Below are 24,651 nucleotides of genomic sequence, written 5' to 3'. Positions count from 1 at the left end.
CTCCAGATGCATGCAGCACCTTGTGCATCTGGTTTAACATGGGTCCTGGGGAATTGAACCTTAGTTCTTTGGCTTCCCAGGCAAGCACCTTAACTGCTAAGCCCTACACATGTTTATCGATTGATTTAAGAGAGACAGGCAACAGAGAGAAAAAGACGAAAAGAGAGCGAGTATGAGCATACCAGGGCCTCTTGCCACTGCAGACAACCTCCAGATGCTTGTACCACCCACTCTGTGCATTTGGCTTTATATGGGCACTGAGTAATTAAACCCAAGCCAGTAGACTTTGCAAGCAAGTGTCTTTAACCACTGAGCAAACTCTCCCAACCTTAAAGAAAAAAAAAAATTATTGTTTACAGTAGTTATTTTTCTTTCTTTATTTGAGAGAGAGAGAATGGGCATGCCAGGGCCTTCAGCCACAGCAAACAAACTCCACACACATGTGCCACATTGTGCATCTGGCTTATGTGGGTACTGGGGAATTGAACATGGGTCCTTTGGCTTGCAGGCAAGCACCTTAACCACTAGGCCATCTCTTCAACTCCCCTTAAAAACTGTTTAACTTGTATGTGTGTATACACATACATCAGAATCTCTTGTCAGTGTAAGTTTGCATCCGGCTTTACATGGCTGCTGGGGAATTGAACCCAGGCCATTAGGCTTTGCAAGCAAGTGCCCCCAACTGCTGAGCCATCTCCCCAGCCCACTTTTACATCTTTTTTAAAAAAGTATTTTATTTTTCTTTCTTTATTTGAGAGAGAATAGGCAGGTAGAGAGAGAGAGAGAATGGGCACACCAGGGCCTCCAGCCACTGTGACCAAACTCCAGATACATATTCCCCCCTGAGCATCTGGCTTACATGGGTCCTAAGAAATCAAACCTGGATCCTTTGGCTTTGCAGGCAATTGCCTTAACCACTAAGCCATCTCTCCAGCCCCCAATCTTACATCCTAATGTAAACTTTACCAGTACTCTGCTTCTGTCTCAAACTTGTCCCTTTCTCTCTTCATTCACTTGGAAAAGCTGCCCTTTTATCATCTTTTACCTGTTTTCTTAGTTAACCCCACCCAATTATATTGAAGCTGTCAAGTTGTAAAAGTGCTAGCAACATCCTGATAGCCAAATGAGATTCTTCTTTGATAGCATTCATCCTCTCCTCTGGTGAACTGCTCATTTCCTATGCGCCCCCTTTTTCCTCCCCCAGGGTCTCACTCTACTCTCAGGCTGGCCTTGAACCACAGTAATCTTCCTACCTCTACCTCCCAAGGGTTGGGAATAAAGGTGTTTGCAACCATGTGTTCTCTGCTCTTTCTTTGTTGTTTGTGTGTGTGATGTAACTTGTCTTGTTCTACTGTCTCAGAACCCCCTTTTTTCCCTCTGACCTCCCTGCACATCCCCCCCCCCCAATAATGAGTTCTCAGGATTTACTCTTCAGCCCTTTTCAGTCTTTGTACATTTTTCTGGGACAAGGTTACTCCTGTTTCCCTATTTTTATCTCCTTGTGCAGAACTGAGCTGTAGACCAGAACACCGTTCTTACCATATCCCTTTCCTACTAAGATATTGTTGATGGCTCACATTCTTTAGGACCATTCCAGTTGAGTCTTCTCCCTGTGCTTTTCACAGTGACATACTTCTACCTGGCTGGTTGCTGTTTAGCTCACTAGCACACTAGAGATCTTTTCTCTAGTAACCAGCTCTACCTGTCACTCCTAATTATATCTAGCATGAGACAGACAACAGTAATAGTATGCACTCAACCCATAAGAGAAGAGAATTTAAACTTAAAATTGAAAGATGAAACAGAGATTTACATTGTTGGGTTTTTAAAAAATATATGTTTCATTTATTTATTTGAGAGAGAGAAAGAGGCAGAGAGAAAGAAAGAGAATGGGCACACCAAGGCCTCCAGCCGCTGCAAACGCACTCTCAATGCATACAACCCCCTTGTGCATCTGGCTTACATGGGTCCTGGAGAGTCGAACCAGGATCCTTTGGCTTTGCAGGCAAACATCTTAACTGCTAAGCCATCTGTCCAGCCCTGTTGGGGTTTTATTTTTGTTAGTTTTCTTTGTTGTTGTTGTTGTTTTGTTTTTTGAGGTAGGGTTTCACTCTAGTCCAGGCTGACCTAGAATTCACTATGTAGTCTCAGGGCAGCCTAGTATTCATAGCAATCTACCTACTACCTCTGCCTCTCAAGTGCTGGAATTAAAGACATGCACCACCACACCCAAAAGTATGAATTTATCTCAATAGAAGAAGCCTTTATCCATGGGGAGGAAAGAAAATAGAAATATAAAATGATTCAAAATGTATTCATTATTAAAGTAAAGATACCTTTATTCAAGGGGCCATGAACAAATACAAAGATGTGCATAAAAATGTCCATGCTCGGGCTGGAGAGATGGCTTAGTGGTTAAGTGCTTGCCTGTGAAGCCTAAAGACCCCGGTTCGAGGCTAGGTTCCCCAGGTCCCACGTTAGCCAGATGCACAAGGGGGCGCACGCATCTGGAGTTTGTTTGCAGAGGCTGGAGGCCCTGGCGCGCCCATTCTCTCTCTCTCCCTCTATCTGTCTTTCTTTCTGTGTCTGTCGCTCTCAAATAAATTTAAAAAAATATTTAAAAAAAAAATGTCCATGCTCTTTGGGAATTTGCCATATACTATAGGAGATTAGATGGTACTGATTTACATAAGACAGTTTTCAGACATTACCAACTGCTATATGGTCCCTGGGAGACTGAGAAAATGCTGGCTGACGGGAGAGCCAAGAAAGCTTCATGGAGAAGCACTGGTGCTGATTTGGAAGGATGGGCACTCTTTGTAGGTGGTGATTAGAAGAAAACTTGGTAGAAATAGAGACTAGGTCAGTGGTTGTATTGCCTCCTGTGTGGGTCATGCTCCTTAGAAGTGTTTTAGTAGGGTAGCCCGGAGTATAGGGAAACGGCAGGAGGTAAGAGTTAAAAGGATAGTCAGGCCCAGATTTGAAGGGCCTTCAATGCTAGGTTAGGGGCTTTGAAATAAAGTTTCATGGATAACAGAGACCATTTGAAAAATAAGTGAGTAGAGATGCTATTAAATCCTTGACCCATTTAAAAATTTATTTATTTATTTTGGTTTTTCGAGGTAGGGTCTTGTTCTGGCTCAGGCTGACCTGAAATTCACTATGTAGTGTCAGGGTGGCCTTGAACTTGTGACAATCCTCCTACTTCTGCCTCCCAAATGCTAGGATTAAAGGCATGTACCACCATACCTGGTCTTGACCCGTTTTTGATCCTACACAAAGTTACTACTTCCTGTGTACCATCCTAGGCATGTGATGCTCAGTGTTGTGTAAGGACAGGAATAAACTAAATTCTTAACAGTAAAATGATTACACATGTAAGTGAGAGCGTCATGGGATATGTGAAAATGATTACTGAATCATCGTAATCTGGAGGGGATAGGCTAATTAAAACAACTGAGTGGCCTTGAAATTTGTTTGTTTGCTTTAGATTTTTTTTTTTTTAATATTTATTATTTGAGAGAGAGAAGCAGATAGTGACAACGGGCATCCAGGGCCTCCAACCACTGCAAACGAACTCCAGACGCATGCACCACCTGATGCATCCAGTTTACGTGGGCACTAGGGAATTGAACCTGGGTTCTTTGGCTTTGCTCTCCAGCCCTGATTTGTTTTGTTTTGTTTTGTTTTGTTTTTAAAGTATGATTTCACTGTAGCTCAGGCTGACCTGGAATTCACTGTGCAGTCTCAGGGTGGCCTTGAACTCCTACCTCTGCCTCCTGAGTGCTGGGATTAAAGGCGTGTACCACCACGCCCTACTTGCTTTGGGATTTTTTTTTAATATATTTTTTTAATTTTTATTAACATTTTCCATGATTATAAAAAAAAATTCCCATGGTAATACCCTCCCTCCTGCTTTGGGATTTTTTTTTTTTTTTTTTTTTTTTTGGTTTTTCAAGGTAGGGTCTCACGACCTAGAATTAACTCTGTCATCTCAGGGTGGCCTTGAACTCATGGCAATCCTCCTACCTCTGCCTCCTGAGTGCTGGGATTAAAGGCGTGCACCACCACGCCCGGCTGGGATTTTTTAAAACTTTATTTTTATTTATTTGAGAGAGAGAGAAGCAGAGAGAGGGAGAGAGATAATGGGCATGCCAGGTCCTCCAGCCACTGCAAACGAACTCCAGACACTTGTACCACCTTGTACATCTGGTTTACGTGGGTCCTGGAGAGTCAAACCAGGATCCTTTGGCTTTACAGACAAACACCTTAACTGCTAAGACATCTCTCCAACCCTGCTTTGGTTTTTTTGAGTTAAGTTCTCACTCTAGCCCTGGCTTGACCTGGTGCTCACAGTAATCCTATCTCAGCCTCCTATGTGCTGGGATTACCAGTGTGGAGCCACCATGCCCACTATGCCTATCTTTTTTTTTTTCTTTTCTTTTCTGGAGGGTCTCATGTACCCCAGGCTATATCCAAGGATGTCCATGACCCTTTTCATCCTCCTCCCTCTTCTGGGATTACAGATGTGTGCCACCATGCCTTCTAGGATGTTGGACCTAGGGCTTTTGAATCTAGAAGCGCACTCTACCAGGTGAGCTACATCCCAGCCCAGGACAGGTTTTTCTTGTAGATATTTTGCCTGGGGCTCTGGTGAGCCCAGTTATGTCTCCAACAGCCATTCGACTCCTCCTTTGGTTAGGATAACTAGGGGTCTGGCTACAGTTCAGATTAAAACATGGATGGAACACATGGAGTACTCACAAGTAGTATTGAGGGTAGTTGATCTGGGTAAATACCTGATTGTCTGCTGAGCTGGATATGATATTAAGTATCAGTGAGACATGGTGACAAAGTCCTTACTTTCAAGAATTTATACTATGTTGGGTAAATGTGAGCACCAAAGAAATGGATAATGTGCTGCTGCCTGCTAGTGGAGGTCATGATGAGATCAGGATAATTAAGAGTGCTCAGAAGGTAGGGGTACTATTTTGCTTTTTGTTTTGTCTTGTTTTGCCAGGTAGGGTCTCTCTCTAGCCTCTAGCCTGGGCTAGAGGGAGAACCTACCCTGAGAAAAACAAAAAACAAAAAAAAAATTTTTTTTTTTTTAAGATAAGTTCTTACTCTAGCCTAGCCTAACCTGGAACTCACTCTGTAGTCTCAGGCTGGCCTTGAACTCAACAGCAATCCTCCTACCTTTGCCTCTATCCTTACTTTTGGGATTAAAGGCATGTGCCACTGTGCCTGGCTAAATTTTGGTGTTTTTTTTTAAGGTGAAAGGGGGTGGGGTTTAATGTCCAGATCTTTTTTTTCTAATTTTTTTGTTCATTTATTTATTTATTTATTTGAGAGCGACAGACAGAGAAAGAGGCAGAGAGAGAGAGAGAATGGGCGCGCCAGGACCTCCAGCCACTGCAAATGAACTCTTATTTTTTTTTAATTTTGTTTATTTTTATTTATTTATTTGAGAGTGACAGACAGAGAAAGAGAGAATGGGTGCTCCAGGGCCTCTAGCCACTACAAATGAACTCCAGACACGTGTGCCCTCTTATGCATCTGGCTAATGTGAGTTCTGGAGAATTGAGCCTCGAACTGGGGTCAGTAGGCTTCACAGGCAAGCGCTTAACTGCTAAGCCATCTCTAGATGCATGCACCTCCCTTGTGCATCTGGCTAAGTGGGTCCTGGGAAATCGAGCCTCGAACCAGTGTCCTTAGGCTTCACAGGCAAGCACTTAACCACTAAGCCATCTATCTACAGCCCTAAATTTTTTTTTTTAATTTACTGGCACTGTGTGTGTGTGTGTGTGTGTGTGAGAGAGAGAGAGAGAGAGAGAGAGAGAGAGTGTGAGAGAGAGATGGGGGGGGAGAATGGGCACGCCAGGGCCTCCAGCCACTGCAAAGGAACTCCAGATGTGTGCGCCCCCTTGTGCATCTGGCTAACATGGGTCTTGGGGAATCGAACCTACATCCTTTGGTTTTGCAGGCAAATGCCTTAACTGCTAAGCCATCCCTCCACCACCCCCCCATCTTTCTCTTTAAAAAAAATATTTGAGAGGCAGAAACAAGAGTGAAAGGGCACAGTAGGGCCTTCTGCCACTGCAAACAAAAGTCCAGACACATGTACCACTTTGCATCTGGCTTCACATGGGTGCTGATACATTAACATTAACAGGCCATCATCAGGCTTCTCAGACTTTGTCTTTAGCTACTGAACCCTCCCTGTTTCCACTTCCCCCTTCCTTCTGTTTTTGAAGTGAGGTGTCAGTAGGTTTCCCCAGGCTGGTCTCAAATCCCTGAGCTCAAGTGATTCTTTTGCCTCAACCTCCCAAGTGCTAGGATTATGGGTGTTCATGGTGGTCACTATATTTTTTTTATTTTTATTAATATTTATTTATTTGGAAAAAAAAAGAGAGAGGAAGAGGCAAATAGAGAGATAGGTGCACCAGGGCCTCCTACCACTACAAGTGAACTCCAGATGCATGTACTACCTTATGCATCTGGCTTACATGGGTCCTGGGAAATCCAACCAAGGTCCTTTGGCTTTGCAGGCAAGCACCTTAACTGCTAAGCCACCTCTCTAGCCCCCCCCCCCCTTTTGAGAGAGAGAGAAAGAGGCAGATAGAGTGGGCATGCCAGGTCTCCAGCCACTGCAAAGGAACTCCACATGCAGCATCTTGTACATCTAGCTGACATGGGTACTGGGGAATCAACTAGGTCCTTAAGCTTCACAGGCAACTGCTAAGCCACTTCTCCAGCCCTATATGGTCTATTTTTTTTAAGTCCTTTTGGGTTGAGGGTGTGATTCCATGGTATAGTACTTTTTTAGCATGTGTGAGGCCTTGAGATACAATTCTCAGTACCACAAGAAACAGAAACAAAAATCATAGCTGGGCGTGGTGTGCATTCTTTAATCCCAGCACTTGGGAGGCAGAGGTGGGAGGATCTCTTGAGTTCAAGGCCACCCTGTGACTACATAGTGAATTCCAGGTCAGCCTGAGCTAGTGTGTCACTCGACCCTGAAAAACCAAAATAATAATAACAAAATCAAAAACCACAATGAAGTTGAACATTAGTTTTTAAAGTCCTGCTAGCTGGGTACAGTGTGATTATACTCTTTAATTTCAGCATTCAGGAGGCTAAAGCCAAATTACTGTGAGTTAAGGCCAGCCTAGGCTACATAGTCTCACAACTCCAAAGAGTTTGGGGAATATAGCTCACTTGGTAGAGTACTACAGGAAACCCTGAGTTTGATCCCAAGAACACCTTAAACTGGTGACGGTGGTGCACACCTGTAATCCTAGCATATGGCAGGTGGAGGCAGGAGGATCAGAAACTCAGGATCATCTTTGACATGGTTCACTTTGAGTTCCAGGCCAGGGTCTCTTTGAACTCACAGCTATCCTCTTACCCCTGCCTCCTGAGTGCTAGGATTAGAATGGTGTGCCACCGCCCCCCTTTTTTTTGTTTGTTTTTTTGGTTTTTTTTGGTTTTTCAAGGTAGGGTTTCACTCTAGCCCAGGCTGACCTGGAACTCACTATATAGTCTCAGAATCGCCTTGAACTCACAACGATCCTTCTACCTCTGCCTCCTGAATGATGGGATTAAAGGAGTGTGCCACCATGCCGGCCATCTCTCTATTGAGACAAGATCTTTTTTTATTTATTTATTTTTTATATCCTAAGCTGATCTGGAACTTGCAGAGAATGGTCAATTGTCCTGTCTCCACCCTCCCAGGCATTGGTATTATTACAGGCATGTACCACACCTGGTTTTATGAGACCTTGTCTCAGAAATACTAACAACACTGTCAACCCCACCCTACCAAAAAAGCAGAAAAAAAAGAAAGAAAGAAAGCAAAACAAAAATAAATGGAGAGCAGTGCTGGGGCCTTGAGCAGACCTGGCAAAAGCTCTACCGATAAGTTAAACTCTTGAATTTCAATAGTTGATGTGTCAGGGTTTTATTTATTTATTTATTTTGTGGTGCCACCATGCCCGGTAATATGCAGAGTTTTATTTTTGTTTTTGGGTTTTTTGTTGTTCATGTTCTTTCCAGGTAGGGTCTCACTCTAATCCAGGTTTACCTAGTATTCACTATGTAATCTCGGTGGCCTCAAACTCATGATGATCTTAGTACATCAGCCTCCTGAGTGTTGGGATTAAAGGCATGCACCACCATGCTCTACTATGCAGGATTTTTAAAGTGATATTATCTGGAAAACTATATATTGTCTTTAATTTGTGGCTTATTATATCCCCCACACTTTGAATACATTTTTTTAAAATCATAACTATCATTCTTCTGTACAGGGTTTACTCTCTCAACTTTTTTATTTTTGGTTTTTCGAGGTAAGGTCTCACTCTAGCCCAGGCTAACCCGGATCTTTCTGTAAATTAAGTATAATCTTGCTGGTAGTTGTTGGTTATTCCCTCTCTACCTATCCAAAAGAACTCATTTTATTTTATTTTTATTTACTTATTAGAGAGAGGGAAAATAGGCACACCAGGACCTCCAGCTACTGAAAATATACTCCATATGTCATCATGTGCATCTGGCCTACATGCGTTCTAGGTAGTTAAACCGAGGTCCTTAGGCTTCACAAACAAGTACCTTAACTACTAAACCTTCTCTCCAGCCCCGAAATAACTTTTTTTGTTTTTTAAGTTGGGTCTCACTCTAGCCCAGGTTGACCTGGAATTCACTATGTAGTCTCATGGTGGCCTCAAACTCACTGCAATCCTCCTACCTCTGCCTCCCAAGTGCTGGGATTAAAGGTGAGCTGACCATGCCTGGCTTCCAGAAAACTTTTTTTTTTTTCAAAAAACTTTTTAAAAAATATTTTTGTTATATGTATGTGAGGGGGAGAGAATGGGCATGCCAGTACCTCTTGCTGCTACAAACTCCAGATTCATGTGTCACTTTGTGCATCTGGCTTTGAGTACCAGGGAATGGAACCCAGGCTGCAGGCTTCTATGAACAAGCACCTTTTTTGCTGGGCCATCTCCCCAGACCCCCAAAGAACTTTAACTTAAAGTTAGAGGATGATCTCTGACCCACCTGAGAGTTAGCATTTTCTTTGAAGAGTATTGTGAAACCAAGGTGTGGTTGTTGACATGCTCATTGATACTGAGCTTTTGTTCCTTACAAGCCCCATCAGTGTGACTGGCTGAGCTAGGGTGCTTCATACGACCTAAACCCCTCAGGGTCATACTGGATACATACTACAGGTGCTCAGAGACTCTACTGGCCAGGCCTTGTTTAGGAAAAGAGCCAGTTCTTCACTGCACACTTTTTTTTGTTTTATTTTCTGAGGTAGGGTCTCACTTTAGCCCAGGCTGACCTGGAATTCACTATGTAGTCTCAGGGGGGCCTCAGATATGCAGCCATCCTCCTACCTCTGCCTCCTAGGTGCTGGGATTAAAGGCGTGTGCCACCACACCCGGCCTTCATTGCACACTTTTGTACAATGAATCTTTATATCATTGTCACTGTCTGTCATCCTTGCTATTCTTGAGATTTGAACCCAGGGCCTTATCCATAGCAGGCAAACACTACCATTCTGCCATACTCCCAGCCCCCATTTTACTCTTCTAATATACTTATTTATTTGAGAGAGAGAAAGAGGGAAAGATAGACAGAGAAAGAGAGAGAGAGAATGGGCACGCCAGGGCCTCTAGCCACTGCAAAAAAAAAAAAAAAAACTCCAGATGCATGCTCCCCCTTGTGCATCTGGCTTATGTGGGTCTTGGAGAATCAAACCAGGATCCTTTGGCTTTGCAGGCAAGTGCCTTAACCGCTAAGTCATCCCTGCAACCCCTATTTTCCTCTTCTGTAGTTGTCTTCTTAAGATGTTTGTTATATTCTTAAGCCTGTAAGAATGCCATTATGGAAAACTGATTCTTTGAAATTTGAGCACTTCATTTCACTGAGTATTTCTTTTTGGTTTGTTTGTTTGTTTTGTTTTGAGGTAGTATCTCACTCCAGCCCAGGCTCACCTAGAATTCTCTATGTGGTCTCAGGGTGGCCTTGAATTCACAGTGATCCTCCTACCGCTGCCTTCCAAGAGCTGAGATTAAAGGTGTGTGCCACCATGATCTCTCTTTTTTTTTTTTGAGGTAGGGTCTCACTTTGGCCCAGGCTGACCTGGAACTCACTATGTAGTCTCAGGGTGGCCTCAAACTCATGGTGATCCTCCTACCTCTGCCTTTCAAGAGCTGAGATTAAAGGTGTGTGCCACCATGATCTCTCTCTTTTTTTTTTTTTTTTTTTTTTTTTTTTAGGTAGGGTCTCACTTTGGCCCAGGCTGACCTGGAACTCACTATGTAGTCTCAGGGTGGCCTCAAACTCATGGTGATCCTCCTACCTCTGCCTCCTGAGTGCTGGGCTTAAAAGGTGTGCGCCACCATGCCTAGCTTGTGCATGGGTATCTCTTAATTGAAATACTAAAATAAAATGTTAGGACACTATTTAACTGCATTTTAATTAAACTGTCCTTTATCCTTTGTGTGTGTGTGTATGTGTTGTGTTTTTTTTTTTTTTAAAGAATAAAGGCTCTCTTCAGTTTGAAGACAAGTGGGATTTCATGCGTCCAATTGTTTTGAAGCTTTTACGTCAGGAATCTGTAACAAAGCAGCAGTGGTTTGATCTATTTTCGTAAGTAATCAATTAATTCTGTTTCCTAACATAAAGCAAACTTTGATGATGTCTTTCTGTACCCAAAAAGATTTTGTGAGTCTAGATAGTCTGTTTACCTGTTACAAGTTGCATTGGGGAAATCTCTAAGACTTACCAGGTACAGAATCCCAGGATTTGCTAGGTGGCCTGAGGAATGAACATCCAGTAGTAATGCATGGTTCGTTATAGTGAAAGGATACAAAGCAAAATCATCAATGGAAAAGGCACAGAGGGTTAGGTTGGTGAGATTAAGAAGGAAATTTTCTGAGTTCCTTTTCAGGGTAGTCACACACTACTCATTAATATTCAAGCAACAAGACTAGCAGCATGTGGTAGGTTATCAACCAGGGAAACTAGATAGAAAATGTTGAGAACTTTTTTTTTTTTTTTTTTTTTTTTTTTGTGCTGTGGGAAGATGTATGGAACTCAGAGAACAACCTTGGGTGCCATCCCTTACTTTCCACTTGGGTTAGAACACAGTTGTTCTGTGTTTGCCAGGCTAGCTGGCTTGCAAGCTTCTAGGAGATTCTCATTTCTACCTCCCATTTTGCTATAGGTGCACTGGGGTTATAGATGCTTGTATATGCCTGGCTTAACATGGATTTGGTGGACCAAAACTCAGGCCATCGTGCTTGCACAGCACTGCTTAGCCATCTTCCCGGCCCCTGTCCAGAATATCTTGCATGTTTATGTGTGGTGTATGTACATGTGTGGCAGGCAGGAGAACTCTGGACATCCTATCACTCATGCACTGATTTCATGGAGACAGAGTTTCTCTCTGACCCCAGAGCTACAGGTTTCTGCTCCCCCACAGGACTGGAATTGCAGCATGCCTGTCTATACTCAACTGTTTAGTTGGCACTGGGAATCAAACTCAGATGATCTTAGGCCCTATACTTGCATGGCAAGTACTTTAACTGCCAATCCACTTCCCCAGCCCCTGTACAGAGTGGTTTTGTTAGTTTTTTTGTTTTATCAAGGTAGGTGCTCACTGTACTGTAGGCTGACCTCGACCTAACTGCGATCCTTCAACCTCTGCCTCCCGAGTGCTGGGGTTAAAGGCATTTGTTACCAGGCCCAGCTCCATCTATTCAAACTACCAAATTCCGCCCTTGGCCCCCAATAGATTCATAACCATCTCACATTGTAAGTTGTATTCAGTCTAATTTCTAAAGTCCCAAGTCTCCTCTGAGATTTAAGATTGTCTCTTAGCTGTGAGTCCTGTAAAATCAATTTATATACTTTCAACATTGCACAAGGTAAACATTTTCAGCTTCTATAAGGCCTAGCAGGGAGAGACTAGAACATTGCAAACTCAACAAACATCACACTTCTGCAATTCAAGTTTAATCATAACAAGTGACTGACAGTCTCAGGATTTTCCACTACTGTCCTCCAGCTGGGCAGAGTAGCCAGGGAAAACTTTGTCCCTAGCTAAGAGCCTCTGTGGTAGCCCTTGCACGGTCCTGGTATATCCAAAACATCTTTGGGTCTCCCAACCACAGTCCATCTTCTAAAGGCTTTGCCAGCCTATCAGAGTCATCATGTCCCACCTCATGCCACATCTCAGCAATGGCTCCTGGGACCATGTGCAATTCATGACTACTCTATGCATTTTTCATACTTCCAAAGCCAATATCAGATGTGTGGGATACAGGCATATTCTTAATTCAGGGATGAAAAAAATCATGACTTTGAAAATCAAGTACCTTTTCTAGTCAACTCTTTCCAAAAGAGTTTGCATTTCTGTCTGTCTTTCCTCAGGCATCCTCTTCATTGTTTTAATGTAAAACAATTGGGCCATCTTCCTTAAGTTTCCTAATGTGTTTGACAGTAGTAGCTTCATTAACCTAAAACCAGTCTCAGTGCCTATAATTTTAACTTGCTTGAGGTTTTCCATCTAAACTCTTAAATCTCTCATTCCAGTGTCTTTAACCAAGCACATCAATCCATTACAAATTTAATCTTGATGAAATTGTCTGAGCTTGCACAGCAGAACACAGCCAGCCCTTATGCCAGTAGCCCAGTTCCAACAAATTCCTCTGCAGTCTTTCCTTCCCCTTAGAAAGTTCATAATCCAAGCCTCCAAGTTTGGTTCTATCAGCACTTAACACTTTCAAATTCTCATCAGAATAGTCCCTAAAACTTGGCTTATCTCTTCAAAGGTAGTACTAAATCCATGCCTATTCCTGTAAGACAAAAGTTCCAAAAGACGAAAATCCACATGGTCAGGTTCATTTCATCCCACTCTGGTACCAATTTCAATAGTAGACAGCTTTAGGTGACTGAGATGAACTTCCAGACCAGACACAGTTATGGAAGGAAGGGAGTTATTGAAGCTTACAGATCCAATGGGCCATATATTCAAACTACCACAATTGCACAAACTGCTAAAAAGACTCATCACAGAGTGTATGGCAACAAAGACAAAGGTATACCTACCTGGCCAAGGCCAAGAGAAGCCAGGTACAAGCTTCCAACATGTCATACAAGACAACTTAAGTCCTTCAACAATGCTTAAGAAATGTTATATACCAGAGAAGCTCATTAGAGACCGCTGCCCTGTGTTTTTATTGACTGCTCAATATAGCAGCCTGTGCTTGACACATACTGAATTGGCACCAGGACAGCTGGTAGTCAGTATATGTCACACTGTATGTGTATAGCATTCAAGCATAGGGAGCCATTTTTTATTAAGGAATGATAGGAGCCCTTCTAAAATTCAAGTTCCTCGATGTCAGCCAAGGACTATCTATGCAGACAGGTCTTTCTAAGGTTAGCAGTAGGTTCATTTATACTGTCATCAGTGCATACACATGAGTAATGAGTAATGCCTTACACTAAGACATTTATGAAAGTTATGACATTATTTGGTGAGGGAAAATTTTGAGCTCAATTTTAATTTGATGGGACCCATGTTGAGTATGTGCTTCTTGTTGGAACATTATCCATGACTATAATCAGAGAAGAATATGAGTGCTTCTAAGACTGAAGGCATATTTTAAAACATACTTCTGATGTGACTAGAGTCTCTTCTGCTCTGTTTCTTACATAGATAAATTATTGTACCCTGTGGGAGGGAATCTATAAGGGCACTGTCAGCAGGGATTGTGGGTCCATCTTAAAGGCTATATTTCAGGGTGGGTATGTGTATCTATCGAGGAAAAAAAAAATCACTTTTCAAGTTTTATAAGAAGCTATGCCCACTAAATCATATCTGTTGACTTTTTAAATTATTTATTTATTTATTACAGGGAGAGGAAGAGACAGATAGAAGTAATGGGTGCACCAGGGCCTTCAGCCACTGCAAATGAACTCCAGACTCATGTGCCACCTTGTGCATTTGTCTTACATGTGTCTGGGGGAATTGAGCCTGGGTCCTTAGGCTTTGCAGGCAAATGCCTTAACCGCTAAGCCATCTCTCTAGCCTTATTTTTTCTTTCTTTCTTTCTTTCTTTCTTTTTTTTTTTAATTTCAAGGTAGGGTCTCACTCTAGCCCAAGCAGACCTGGAATTTACTATGTAGTGTGAGGGTGGCCTTGAACTCATTTCAATTCTTCTACCTCTGCCTCCCAAGTGCTAGGACTAAAGACATGTGCCACCATTCCTGGCTGTTGATTGTATTTCTAAATTCTCATGTATCATTAATTTTTTATCTTGATCATTAAATGCAGAGAGATTTTATGATACATATTGTTGACTAGTTAAGCCAACCCCAACTCTCAGTCCTCTTTGCTGGTCACTTGTTTGACCTTACTTGCTTGGAGAGTGACTGTGACAGAATCCTAGAAAGTAGGGGCTTTTGGGTACTTTTGTTTGTTTAAGAGAGACAGCCATCATTGAATAATCAGTATTTGTGAGAAGGTAGAAGATTTGCTTTAATGGTATCTTAAGTGACCAGTTTTCTCAAAGAAGTTTACATCTGTATATGCATATATAAAATAACAGCTTTGAAGAGTAAGATTGGAAGGTGGAGATATGCTTTTATATTAAATTATATATACTAAACAGAATTAAGGAGAGAATCAGTAACAGGAAATGAAAATAACAAAAGCAAATAAGTGTGTGATCATGGTCCTTGTGAATGGAATTAGGCCCTGTGTTTTGATCTACCATGGTTCATGGAAACTAATACAGAACTTGGGTGAATTTTTTTAACTTACTTATTGGAGAGAGAGAATGGGCACACCAAGGCTTCTATCCACTGCAAATGAACTCCAGACGCATGCACCACCATGTGCATCTGGCTCATGTAGGTACTGGGGAATCAAATCTAGGTCCGTAAGCTTTGCATGCCAGCACCTTAATTGTTAAGCCATTTATATAGCCCTTAGTTGAATTTTGTCTGTGTTCTTGTTCCATTGACTTTTTTTTTTTTTTTTTCGAGGTAGGGTCTCACTTTAGCCCAGGCTGACCTGGAATTCACTATGTAATCTCAGGGTGGCCTTGAACTCACAGTGATCCCCACACCTTTGCCTCCCAAGTGCTGGGGTTAAAGGCGTGTGTTATCATGCCTGGCTTGTATTTTTCTTTTTTAAAATTAAAAAAATTATTTTTTATTATTGACAACTTCCATAATTATAGAAAATAAGCCACTATAACTCCCTTCCCCCTCACAACTCCACTCTTTTTGTTTTGTTTTGTTTTATTTTTTTTAGTAAGAGTATTACACACTTTATAGTACATGGAAATTTTTTTTGTAACACATTTCTGTATTAAGTAACAGAAGCAAAATCTTGAAAGTTAAATGAAATATATAAACATAGTTATAGCCCCTTTCTTATCTGCAGTATTACTTTCTTTTCTTTTTTTCTCAATTTTTATTAACATTTTCCATGATTATAAAAAATATCCCATGGTAATACCCCCTCTCCCCCCCCAACTTTCCTCTTTGATATCCCATTCTCCATCATATCCTCTCCCCATCTCAATCAGTCTCTCTTTTATTTTGATGTCATGATCTTTTCCTCCTCTTATGATGGTCTTGTGTAGGTAGTGTCAGGCACTGTGAGGTCATGGATATCCAGGGCATTTTATGTCTGGAGGGATCACGTTGTAAGGAATCCTACCCTTCCTTTGGCTCTTACATTCTTTCCGCCACCTCTTCCGCATTAGACCCTGAGCCTTGCAAGATGTGATTGAGATGTTACTTAGTCCTCCAGTCACTTCTTTCCAGCACTATGTTACCTTCTGAGTCATCCCAAGGTCACTGCCATCTGAAAAAAAAAGATTCTCTGTCCAAAGTGAGAGTAGCATTAATATAAGGGTATATATATTAAGAGAAGTGCTTACTGGGCAGTTTGGTAAGCGTAGTATGTACATTTATCCAGACATCAGCAGATGTTACACCTCTATGGCTCATGACTACACCTGTTTTAAGTTTTCAATATCAGGGATGTGTTCCCCTCCCCCATGGAGCGGGCCTCCAGTCCAGTTGGAGTTTGAGGACAGTTGGTTTCCACCATGACAGACCTGCCACTATTGCACCCGTTGGCTCATTTGGGCTGGCTGGCCAAATATAAGGCTTGCAGTGTCCACTGTTGAGTATCTTCACTGGTGATATCTCTTTCTGCCATTGAACTACTTGTAGAATGGCTTCTTCCAGCTGTCAGCTGGTCTACATGGAGGAGGTTATCAGCTTAGTTCCAGCAGGATTTCTCAGTGGCCTTGCAGCCCAAGTATGTGGAGTCTTCAGCAATAACAACTCCACTCTTTATCATATCCCCTCCCCTTCTCCATCATCAGTCTCTCTTTTATTTTGATGTCATCATCTTTCCTCCTATTGTACTAATCTTGTGGAGGTAGTGCCAGGCACTTCGAGGTCATGGATATCCAGTCTATTTTGTGTCTGGAAGAGTGCATTGTAAGCAGTCCTGCCCTTCCTTTGGCTCTTACATTCTTCCTGCCACCTCTTCCACAAAGGATCCTGAGCCTTGGAAGGTGTGATAGAGATGTTTCAGTGCTGAACACTCCTCTGTCACTTCTTATCAGCATTATGGTTCCTTCTTAGTCATCCCAGAGGTCACTGCCATATGAAAAGAGAAGCTTCTCTAATCAAAAGTGAAAGTAGAATAAACATATGGGTATGAACATTAAGAAAAGTGCTTACCGAGCAGTTTGGTGAGCATAATATATTCATTTAGCCAGACACCAGCAGGTATTACATCCCTAGGGCTCATGCCTTCCCCCGTCATAGGTTTTCATTATCAGAGATGTATTCCCTCCCATGGAGGAGGTCTCCAGTCCAATTAGAGAGTGGTTGGTTCCCTTCTTAACAGACATGCCAACATTGCACCTGTTGAATCATTTGTCCTTACCAAAATTTAAGGCTTGCAGTATTCACTGTTGTTTATTTCCACTGATGACTTCTCTTTTTCCTATGGAGCTACATGGAGAATAGCTTTTTCCAGCTTTCTATCTAGAGGCAGGAGGTTTTCAGTTCAGCTCCAGCAAGATTTCTCAATAACATTGCAGCCCAAGCATGCGGAGTGCTCAGCTGTAGTTGTTCCATTGTTAATGTTTGTTTACCTGGTTTACTTTTACAGGGATGTGCATGCAGTCTGTCTCTGGGATGATAAAGGCTCATCTAAAATCCATCAGGCTTTAAAAGAAGATATCCTTGAGTTTATTAAGCAGGCACAAGCAGTAAGTTCTGTTATCTTTATTTTTCTTTTGTTGTTTTTTTTTGTTTGTTTGTTTGTTTTTGCTATGGATCAGTCTCAAGACCTTAAATGTGTGTTGATACCTAATTTATCATGGAGTTACACCCCAGCCTTAGATTATTATTTGTTTCAAGGTAGGGTCTTGCTCTTGTTCAGACTGACCTGGAATTCACTATGGAGTCTCAGGGTGGCCTTGAACTCACAGCGATCCTCCTACTTCTGCCTTCCAGGTGCTGGGATTAAAGGTGTGTACCACCATGCCCGGCTTTACTTGTTAGATTTTTTTCTTTCTTTCTTTCTTTTGGTTTTTGAGGTAAGGTCTCACTGTTGTTTAGGCTGACCTGAAATTCACTATATAGTCTCAGGGTGGCCTCAAACTCACGACAGTCCTTCTACCTCCACCTCCCAAGTGCTGGGATTAAAGGCATGTACCACCATGCCCAGCTTTACTAGTTAGATTTTTAAAAATATTTTTATTACTTGTAAACCAGGAGAGAGAGAGAATGAGTCAGAAACAGACAAAAGAAAAAGAGAAGATACACTGCAGGGTCTCTAGCTACTGCAAATGAACTCCAGATACATGTACCACTTTGTTCTTCTAGCTTTATATGGGCACTGGGGAATTGAACTTGGCTTGTTAGGCTGTGCAGGTAAGCGCCTTAACCACTGAGCCATCTGTCTAGCCCATAGTGTTAGTTTTTTTTTCTTTTCTTTTTTTACAGGAAAGTCTGTTTTAACATGTTAACTTGCTTTTTTTTAAAAAAAAATATTTTATTTGTTTGTTTCAGAAAGAGAGAGAGACAGAATAGGCGTACCAGGGCCTCTAGCCACTGCAAATGAACTCTAGACTTGTGCTACTTTGGGCAGCTGGCCTGTGTGGGTACTGGGGAATCAACATGGGTCCTTAGGCTTTGCAGGCAAACACCTTAACTGCTAAGCCATCTCTCCAGCCCCCTTTTTTTTTTAATGATAGCTGTGATTTGTTATTTCCCTCAATTATTATTTCTTTTTTTAATATTTTTTTAAATTTTTTTATTTATTTATTTGACAGCGACAGACACAGAGAGAAAGAGAGAGAGGGAGAGGGAGAGAATGGGCGCGCCAGGGCTTCCAGCCTCTGCAAACGAACTCCAGACGCGTGCGCCCCCTTGTGCATCTGGCTAACGTGGGACCTGGGGAACCGAGCCTCGAACCGGGGTCCTTAGGCTTCATAGGCAAGCGCTTAACCGCTAAGCCATCTCTCCAGCCCAATTATTATTTCTTAACAGAATATATTTTTTAAATATTTTCAACAGGTTATATTTATTATCCTCTGTTACAAGGTGTTATACAGAAATCAGTTTTAATTTTCTTTTTCCAGCTTTTTTTTGGGGGGGGGGCATTTCGAGGTAGGGGCTCACTCTGGCCCAGACTAACCTGGAATTAACTATGTAGTCTCAGGGTGGCCTTGAACTCACAGCGATCCTCCTACCTCTGCCTCCCAAGTGCCGGGATTAAAGGCGTGCACCACCACGCCCGGCTTTTTGCAGTTTTTGAGGTAGGGGTTTCACTGTAGTCCAGGCTGACCTGGAATTCACTATGTAGTCTCAGGGTGACCTCGAAGTCATGGCAATCCTCCTACCTCTGCCTTCCAGGTGCTGGAATTAAAAGCATGTGCTACCACACCTGGCTCAGAAATCAACTTAAATTTTTTTTTAATTATTTGGAAGCAGAGAGAATGAGTGAGTGTGTCTGGGCCTTTTGGCACTGCATATGAACTCCAGATGCATGCAGCACTTTGTGGATCTGGCTCTAACCTGGATACCAGGAAATTGAACCTGGCCTGTCAGGCTTTGCAAGCAAGCACCTTTAACCACTTAGCTATGTATGAGATTTTTTGAATTTGTTGTTGTTGTTGTTGTTGTTTTTGGTAGTCTCACTCTAGCCCAGGCCAATCTGGAATTCACTCTGTAGTCACAGGGTGGCCTTGAACTCACAGTGATCCTCTTACCTCTGCTTCCTAAAAGTTGGGATTAAAGGCATGTGCTACCATGCCTTAGCTTTATGTGGTGTGTGTGTGTGTGTGTGTGTGTGTGTGTGTGTGTGTGTGTGTGTGTGTTGTGTTGTTTTGTTTTGTTTTGTTTTGTTTTTGTTTTTCGAGGTAAGGTCTCACCCTAGCCCAGGCTGACCTGGAATTCACTAGGTAGTCTTAGGGTGGACTCAAACTCAAAGCAATCCTCCCTCTGCCTACAGAGTGCTGGGATTAAAGGCATGAGCCCAGCTGCATTTGTTTTTTGTTTTTTGAGGTAGGGTCTCACTCTAGCCAAGGCTGACCTAGAACTACTCTGTAACTTCAGGTTGGCCACAAACTCACAACAATCCTCCTACCTCTGCCTCTCAGTTCTATAATTAAAGGTGTGCACAGCCACACACAGCCTTTTTTTTTAAATATTTTTTACTTTATTTTTTTTTTCCTTTTTATTGACAACTTCCATATTTACAGAAAATAAACCATGATAATTCCCTCCCCATATCCCCTTCACAGAACTACACTCCATCATATCCCCTCCCTCTCTCCATTAGTCTGTCTTTTATTTTGATATCTTTTCCTCCTGTTACGAAGGTCTTGTGAAGATAGTGCTAGGCACTGCGAAGCCATGGACATCAAGGCCCAGTTCTGTCTGGAAAGTTGCACTGTAAGCAGTCCTACCCTTCCTTTGGCTCTTAGTTCTTTCTGCCATCTCTTCTGCAATGGACCCTGAGCCTTGGAAAGTGTGGTAGAGATATTTTAGTGTTGAACATTCCTCCATCATGTCTTCTCAGCACTATAGTGCCCTTTGGGTCATCCCAGTGGTTACTGCCATCTGAAAAGAGAAGCTTCACTAACCAAAAGTGAGCATAGCATTAATATATGGGTATGAACATTAAGAGAAGTGCTTACAGGGCAGTTTGGGGAGCAGAATATATGCATTTAGCCAGATAAGAACAGACATTACACTCCTAATGCTCTTGACCTCCCCACCATAGGTTTTTGATTAGGCTTTCAGTACCAGGCATGTATTCCCTCCCATAGAGCCGGTCTCCAGTGCAATTAGAAAGCAGTTGGTTTTCCCCAGAACAGACATGCCACTATTGCATCTGTTTGGTCTTTTGGCCTGGCTGGCCAAACTTGAGGCTTAGAGTGACCACTGCTTTCATCACTGATGGCTTCTGTCTCCCATAAGGCTTCATGCAGTGCAGCTTTTCCAGCTTTCTGTCTGGTCTGCTGTGAGAAGGTTTTCAGCTCAGCCCGTTTGATTTCTTGGTGACCTTATAGCCCAGACATGTGGAGTCTTTAGCAATAGGGTCTTGTCATTTATTCCTGGTGGGAAACCAAGAGCCTTGGCAATAGCCTATAATATTTTGGGGGCGTCAAAAATCTCCTTGGCCAGCAACTCATTGGAAGATATCCCATTCCCAACACAGAAATTTTTTGAGTAATAGTCTATGGCTTCTGGGTGTGCCATTATCCAAAAAAGTATGTTATCATGTGGCTTATTCACAATATCTTAGATTTTTATTACCCCTCCCCCCCACATGCCTTTTACTCAATCTCTTCCCCTGACCTCACTTAGGCCATTCCACCTGCATTAATCTGTCCATCTACTTACATATATACAGTACCATCCACTTAAGTCCAACCCTCCACTCCCTTCCTTATAGCCCTTTTCTAGCTTACTGGCCTCTGCAACCAATTTTTACTCCAGCTCACACACAAGTCTGAACATTTGTAACTGGGATCTACATATGAGAGAAAACATGCCATGTTTGGCTTTCTGAGCCTGGGTTACCACACTTAGTATAATCCTTTCCAGATCTATCAATTTCCCTGCAAATTTCATAATTCTGTTTTTCTTTTCTATTTTATTGTTTAAATTTTAGCTGGGCATGGTGGTGCACACCTTTAATCCCAGCACTGGGAGGCAGAGGTAGGAGGATTGCTGTGAGTTCTAGGCTACCCTGAGACTCCATAGTGAATTCCAGGTCAGCCTGGGCTAGAGTGAGACCCTATTTTGAAGAAACAAAAATATATATATATATATTATTTGCAAGCACAGAGAGAGAGAGAGGGGAGACAGAGGGAGAATGGGTACACCAAGGCCTCTAGCCACTGCAAATGAACTCCAGATGTGTGCACCCCCTTGTGCATCTAGCTTACATGGGTACTGGGGAATCAAACCTTGGTCCTTAGGCTATACCGCAAGCGCCTTAATTGCCAAGCCATCTCTCCAGTCCCATAATTTCATTTTTCTTTACTGCTGAATAGAAATATAGTGTGTAAATATACCGTATCTTTATTATCTGTTCATCTGTTAAAGGACATCTCTGCTGGTTCCATTTCCTAGCTATTGTGAATACAGCAACAGTAAACATAGTTGAGCAAGTATCTCTAAGGTAGTAAGAAGAGTCATTAGGATATATGCCTAGGAGTGCTATGGTAAATCTATTTTTAGCTGCCTCTGGAACCTCCACACTGATTTCCACAGTGGCTGTCCCAGACTGCAATCTCACCAACAGTAGAAAAGTTCCCCTTTTTCCACATCCTCGCCAGCATTTATTGTCATCTGTTTTCTTGATGATAGCCATTCTGACAGGAGTAAGATAGAATCTCAAAGTAGTTTTAATTTACATTTCCCTGATGGCTAAGGATATAGAACACTTTTTTAGTTGTTTATATGCCATCTTTATTTCTTCTTTTGAGAATTCTATATTTAGTTCCATAGCACCTTTTTTTTTTTTTTTTTTTTTTTTTGAGCAGGGAAAAAGGGCTTATTAAGGAAAAACTTTTTAAAGACCCTGAGAAGGTAGGAGGGCTCTCTGAAAGACAGAGGAGGTTTTATAAATTAGGGACTTGTGCCTGTAATATTAAGTCAGGACAGGGCTGGTAATATGCCTTTGCAATTAAGGCACTTGCCTGTGAAGCCTAAAGACCCATTTTTGACTCTCTAGATCCCACACAAAGGTGAGGCAAGTACAAGGTCACATGTGCCCACTAGGTGGCATAAGCACCTGGAGTTTTATTGCAGTGGCTTAGGCCCCAGCTTGCTAATTCTCTCTCTCTTGCTTGCTCTCTGGGTAAGAGGATATTTCTACGATGTTCCAGCACTGGGTTTCCTTGTCTTACATCCCTCCATCTCCTTGCCCTCTCCTCTTCTTGCTGGGTCTGGATCTGTCCTGTAGCCTTCCATGGTCTCCTCAGGGTAAACCAGGTAACGGTCCAATAAAGGAGGGGGCCAGCAGTCCTAGGCAAAAGTTCCCCGTCAATGGCTTACTACCAACTCCAAATATACAAATAGATGGAGATACGGCTCTTGGGCAGAGATTAGGAATCCTTTCCCGGCACAGTCACCTGAGTTGGGAGGGAGGTCTTGAAATGTGGATTCAGAGAGCAAGCCCTCAAGATGTTATGGGGTCTGGTGTCGCACAAGTAAGACCATTGACTCATGGAATGTAAGGCAAAGTTTTATTGAGTAAAAAGAAAGAAAAAGAAGAAAGCTGGTGTACCAGGTCTGCATCCCAGAGTTCGAGATCTCAAGATGCAGTCAATAGCCCTTTTTTTAAAATTAATTTATTTTCTATTGACAACTTCCATGATTATAAGCAATATCCCATGGTAACTCACTCCCTCCCCTACCGCTTTCCCCTTTGAAACTCCACACTTCATCATATCCCCTCGCCCTCTCAGTCAGTCTCTTTTATTTTGATGTCATGATCTTTTCCTCCTATTATGATGCTCTTGTGTAGGTAGTGTCAGGCACTGTGAGGTCATGGATATTCAGGTCATTCTGTGTCTGGAGGAGCACGTTGTAAGGAGTCCTACCCTTCCTTTGGCTCTTACATTCTTTCCACCACCTCTTCCGCAATGGACCCTGAGCCTTGAAAGACGTGATAGAGATATTTCAGTGCTGAGCACTCCTTTTTCACTTCTTCTCAGCACCGTGGTGCCTTCTGAGTCATCCCAAGGTTACTGACATCTGAAAAGAGAAGGTTCTCTAACCAAAAGTGAGAGTAGCATTAATACATGGGTATGATCATTAAGAGAACTGCAGTTTGATGAGCATAGTATATACCTTTAGCCAGACAGCCGCAGACATTACACTCCTAGGCATAGCCCTTTTTAAATTTTTTTTCTTTATTTTTATTTATTTACTTGACAGCAACAGATAAAGAAAGAGATTGGGCATGCCAGGGTCTCCAGCCACTGCAAACGAATTCCAGATGTATTTGCCCCTTTGTGCATCTCACTTATGTGGGTCTTGGAGAATCAAGGCTCAAACCAGGGTCCTTAGGATTCACAGGCAAGCACTTAACTGCTAAGCCATGTATCCAGCTCCCATTTTTTAAATAGATTGTTTGATTTCTTATTGTTTAGTTTTTTGAGTACTTTGTATATTCTGCACATTAATCCTCTGTCAGATGTATAGCTGGCAAAGATTTTCTCCCATTCTCTAGGTTGCCTCTTTGCTCTGTTCACAGTGTTCTTTGCTGTATAAAAGCTTAATTGTTTCATGAGATTTCTCTTTTTGTTTGAAAGAGACAGGGAGAGAAAGAGGCAGATAGAGAGAGAGAATGGGTATACCAGGTCCTTCAGCCATGGCAGACAAACTCCAGATAGCATGTGCCACCTTGTGCATCTGGCTAATGTGGGTACTGGGGAATCAATCCTCAAACCGGCGTCCTTAGGCTTCATAGGCAAGCATTCAACCGCTAAGCCATCTGTTCATTCCCTCATCTAACTTTTGTATGAGATTTAAAAAAAATTTGTTTATGTATATATGGGCTCATGTACCATAGCATGGTTATGGAGGTCAGAAGAAACCTTCAAAATATCTGGCTTTCACCTTCTTTGAGACAGGGTCTTTCTTTCTTTCTTTTTTGTTTGTTTTGAGGTAGGTTCTCACTTTAGCCTAGGCCAACCTGGAATTTACTATATAGTCTTAGCATGGCCTTGAACTCACAATGATCCTCCTACCTCTGCCTCCCAAATACTGGGATTAAAGGCATGTGCCACCATGTCCGGCTTTTTTTTTTTTTTTACTTATGTAGAGTCTCACTGTAGCCCAGGCTTCCCTGGAGTGCACTCTGTAGTTTCAGGGTGGCCTCAAACTCTTGGCAATCCTCCTACCTCTGCCTCCCCAGTGCTGGTATTTAAGGGATGCGCCCCATGTCCAGTGAGACTGGGTCTCTTGATGCTGCAAACAAACTGTCAAACTCCTTCAGGTCTTCCTGGCTTCATCTCTATTGTCATAGACATGTTGGGTCACAATGCCACTTTGCATCCAGCTTTATGGCTTAAC

The 24,651-nt window shown here is 42.3% G+C and overlaps 1 protein-coding gene across 2 annotated transcripts in view; it reads left to right on the top strand.

The window, feature by feature from the left end:
• Cul5 (cullin 5) overlaps positions 1-24,651 on the top strand; it is a 78,796-nt gene that overhangs the window by 5,794 nt on the left and 48,351 nt on the right. For both annotated transcript variants that reach the window (XM_045145424.1, XM_045145423.1), the window contains exons 2-3: positions 10,544-10,653; positions 17,219-17,318. In XM_045145424.1, coding sequence (XP_045001359.1) covers positions 10,544-10,653; positions 17,219-17,318 — 210 coding nt within the window. The remainder of the gene's footprint in view (positions 1-10,543; positions 10,654-17,218; positions 17,319-24,651) is intronic.

This window comes from Jaculus jaculus, chromosome 3, assembly GCF_020740685.1.
Source record: "Jaculus jaculus isolate mJacJac1 chromosome 3, mJacJac1.mat.Y.cur, whole genome shotgun sequence".
Taxonomy (NCBI): Eukaryota; Metazoa; Chordata; class Mammalia; order Rodentia; family Dipodidae; genus Jaculus; species Jaculus jaculus.
The sequence above is the reverse complement of the archived record's forward strand: the minus strand, read 5'-3'. Positions and strand labels throughout refer to the sequence as shown.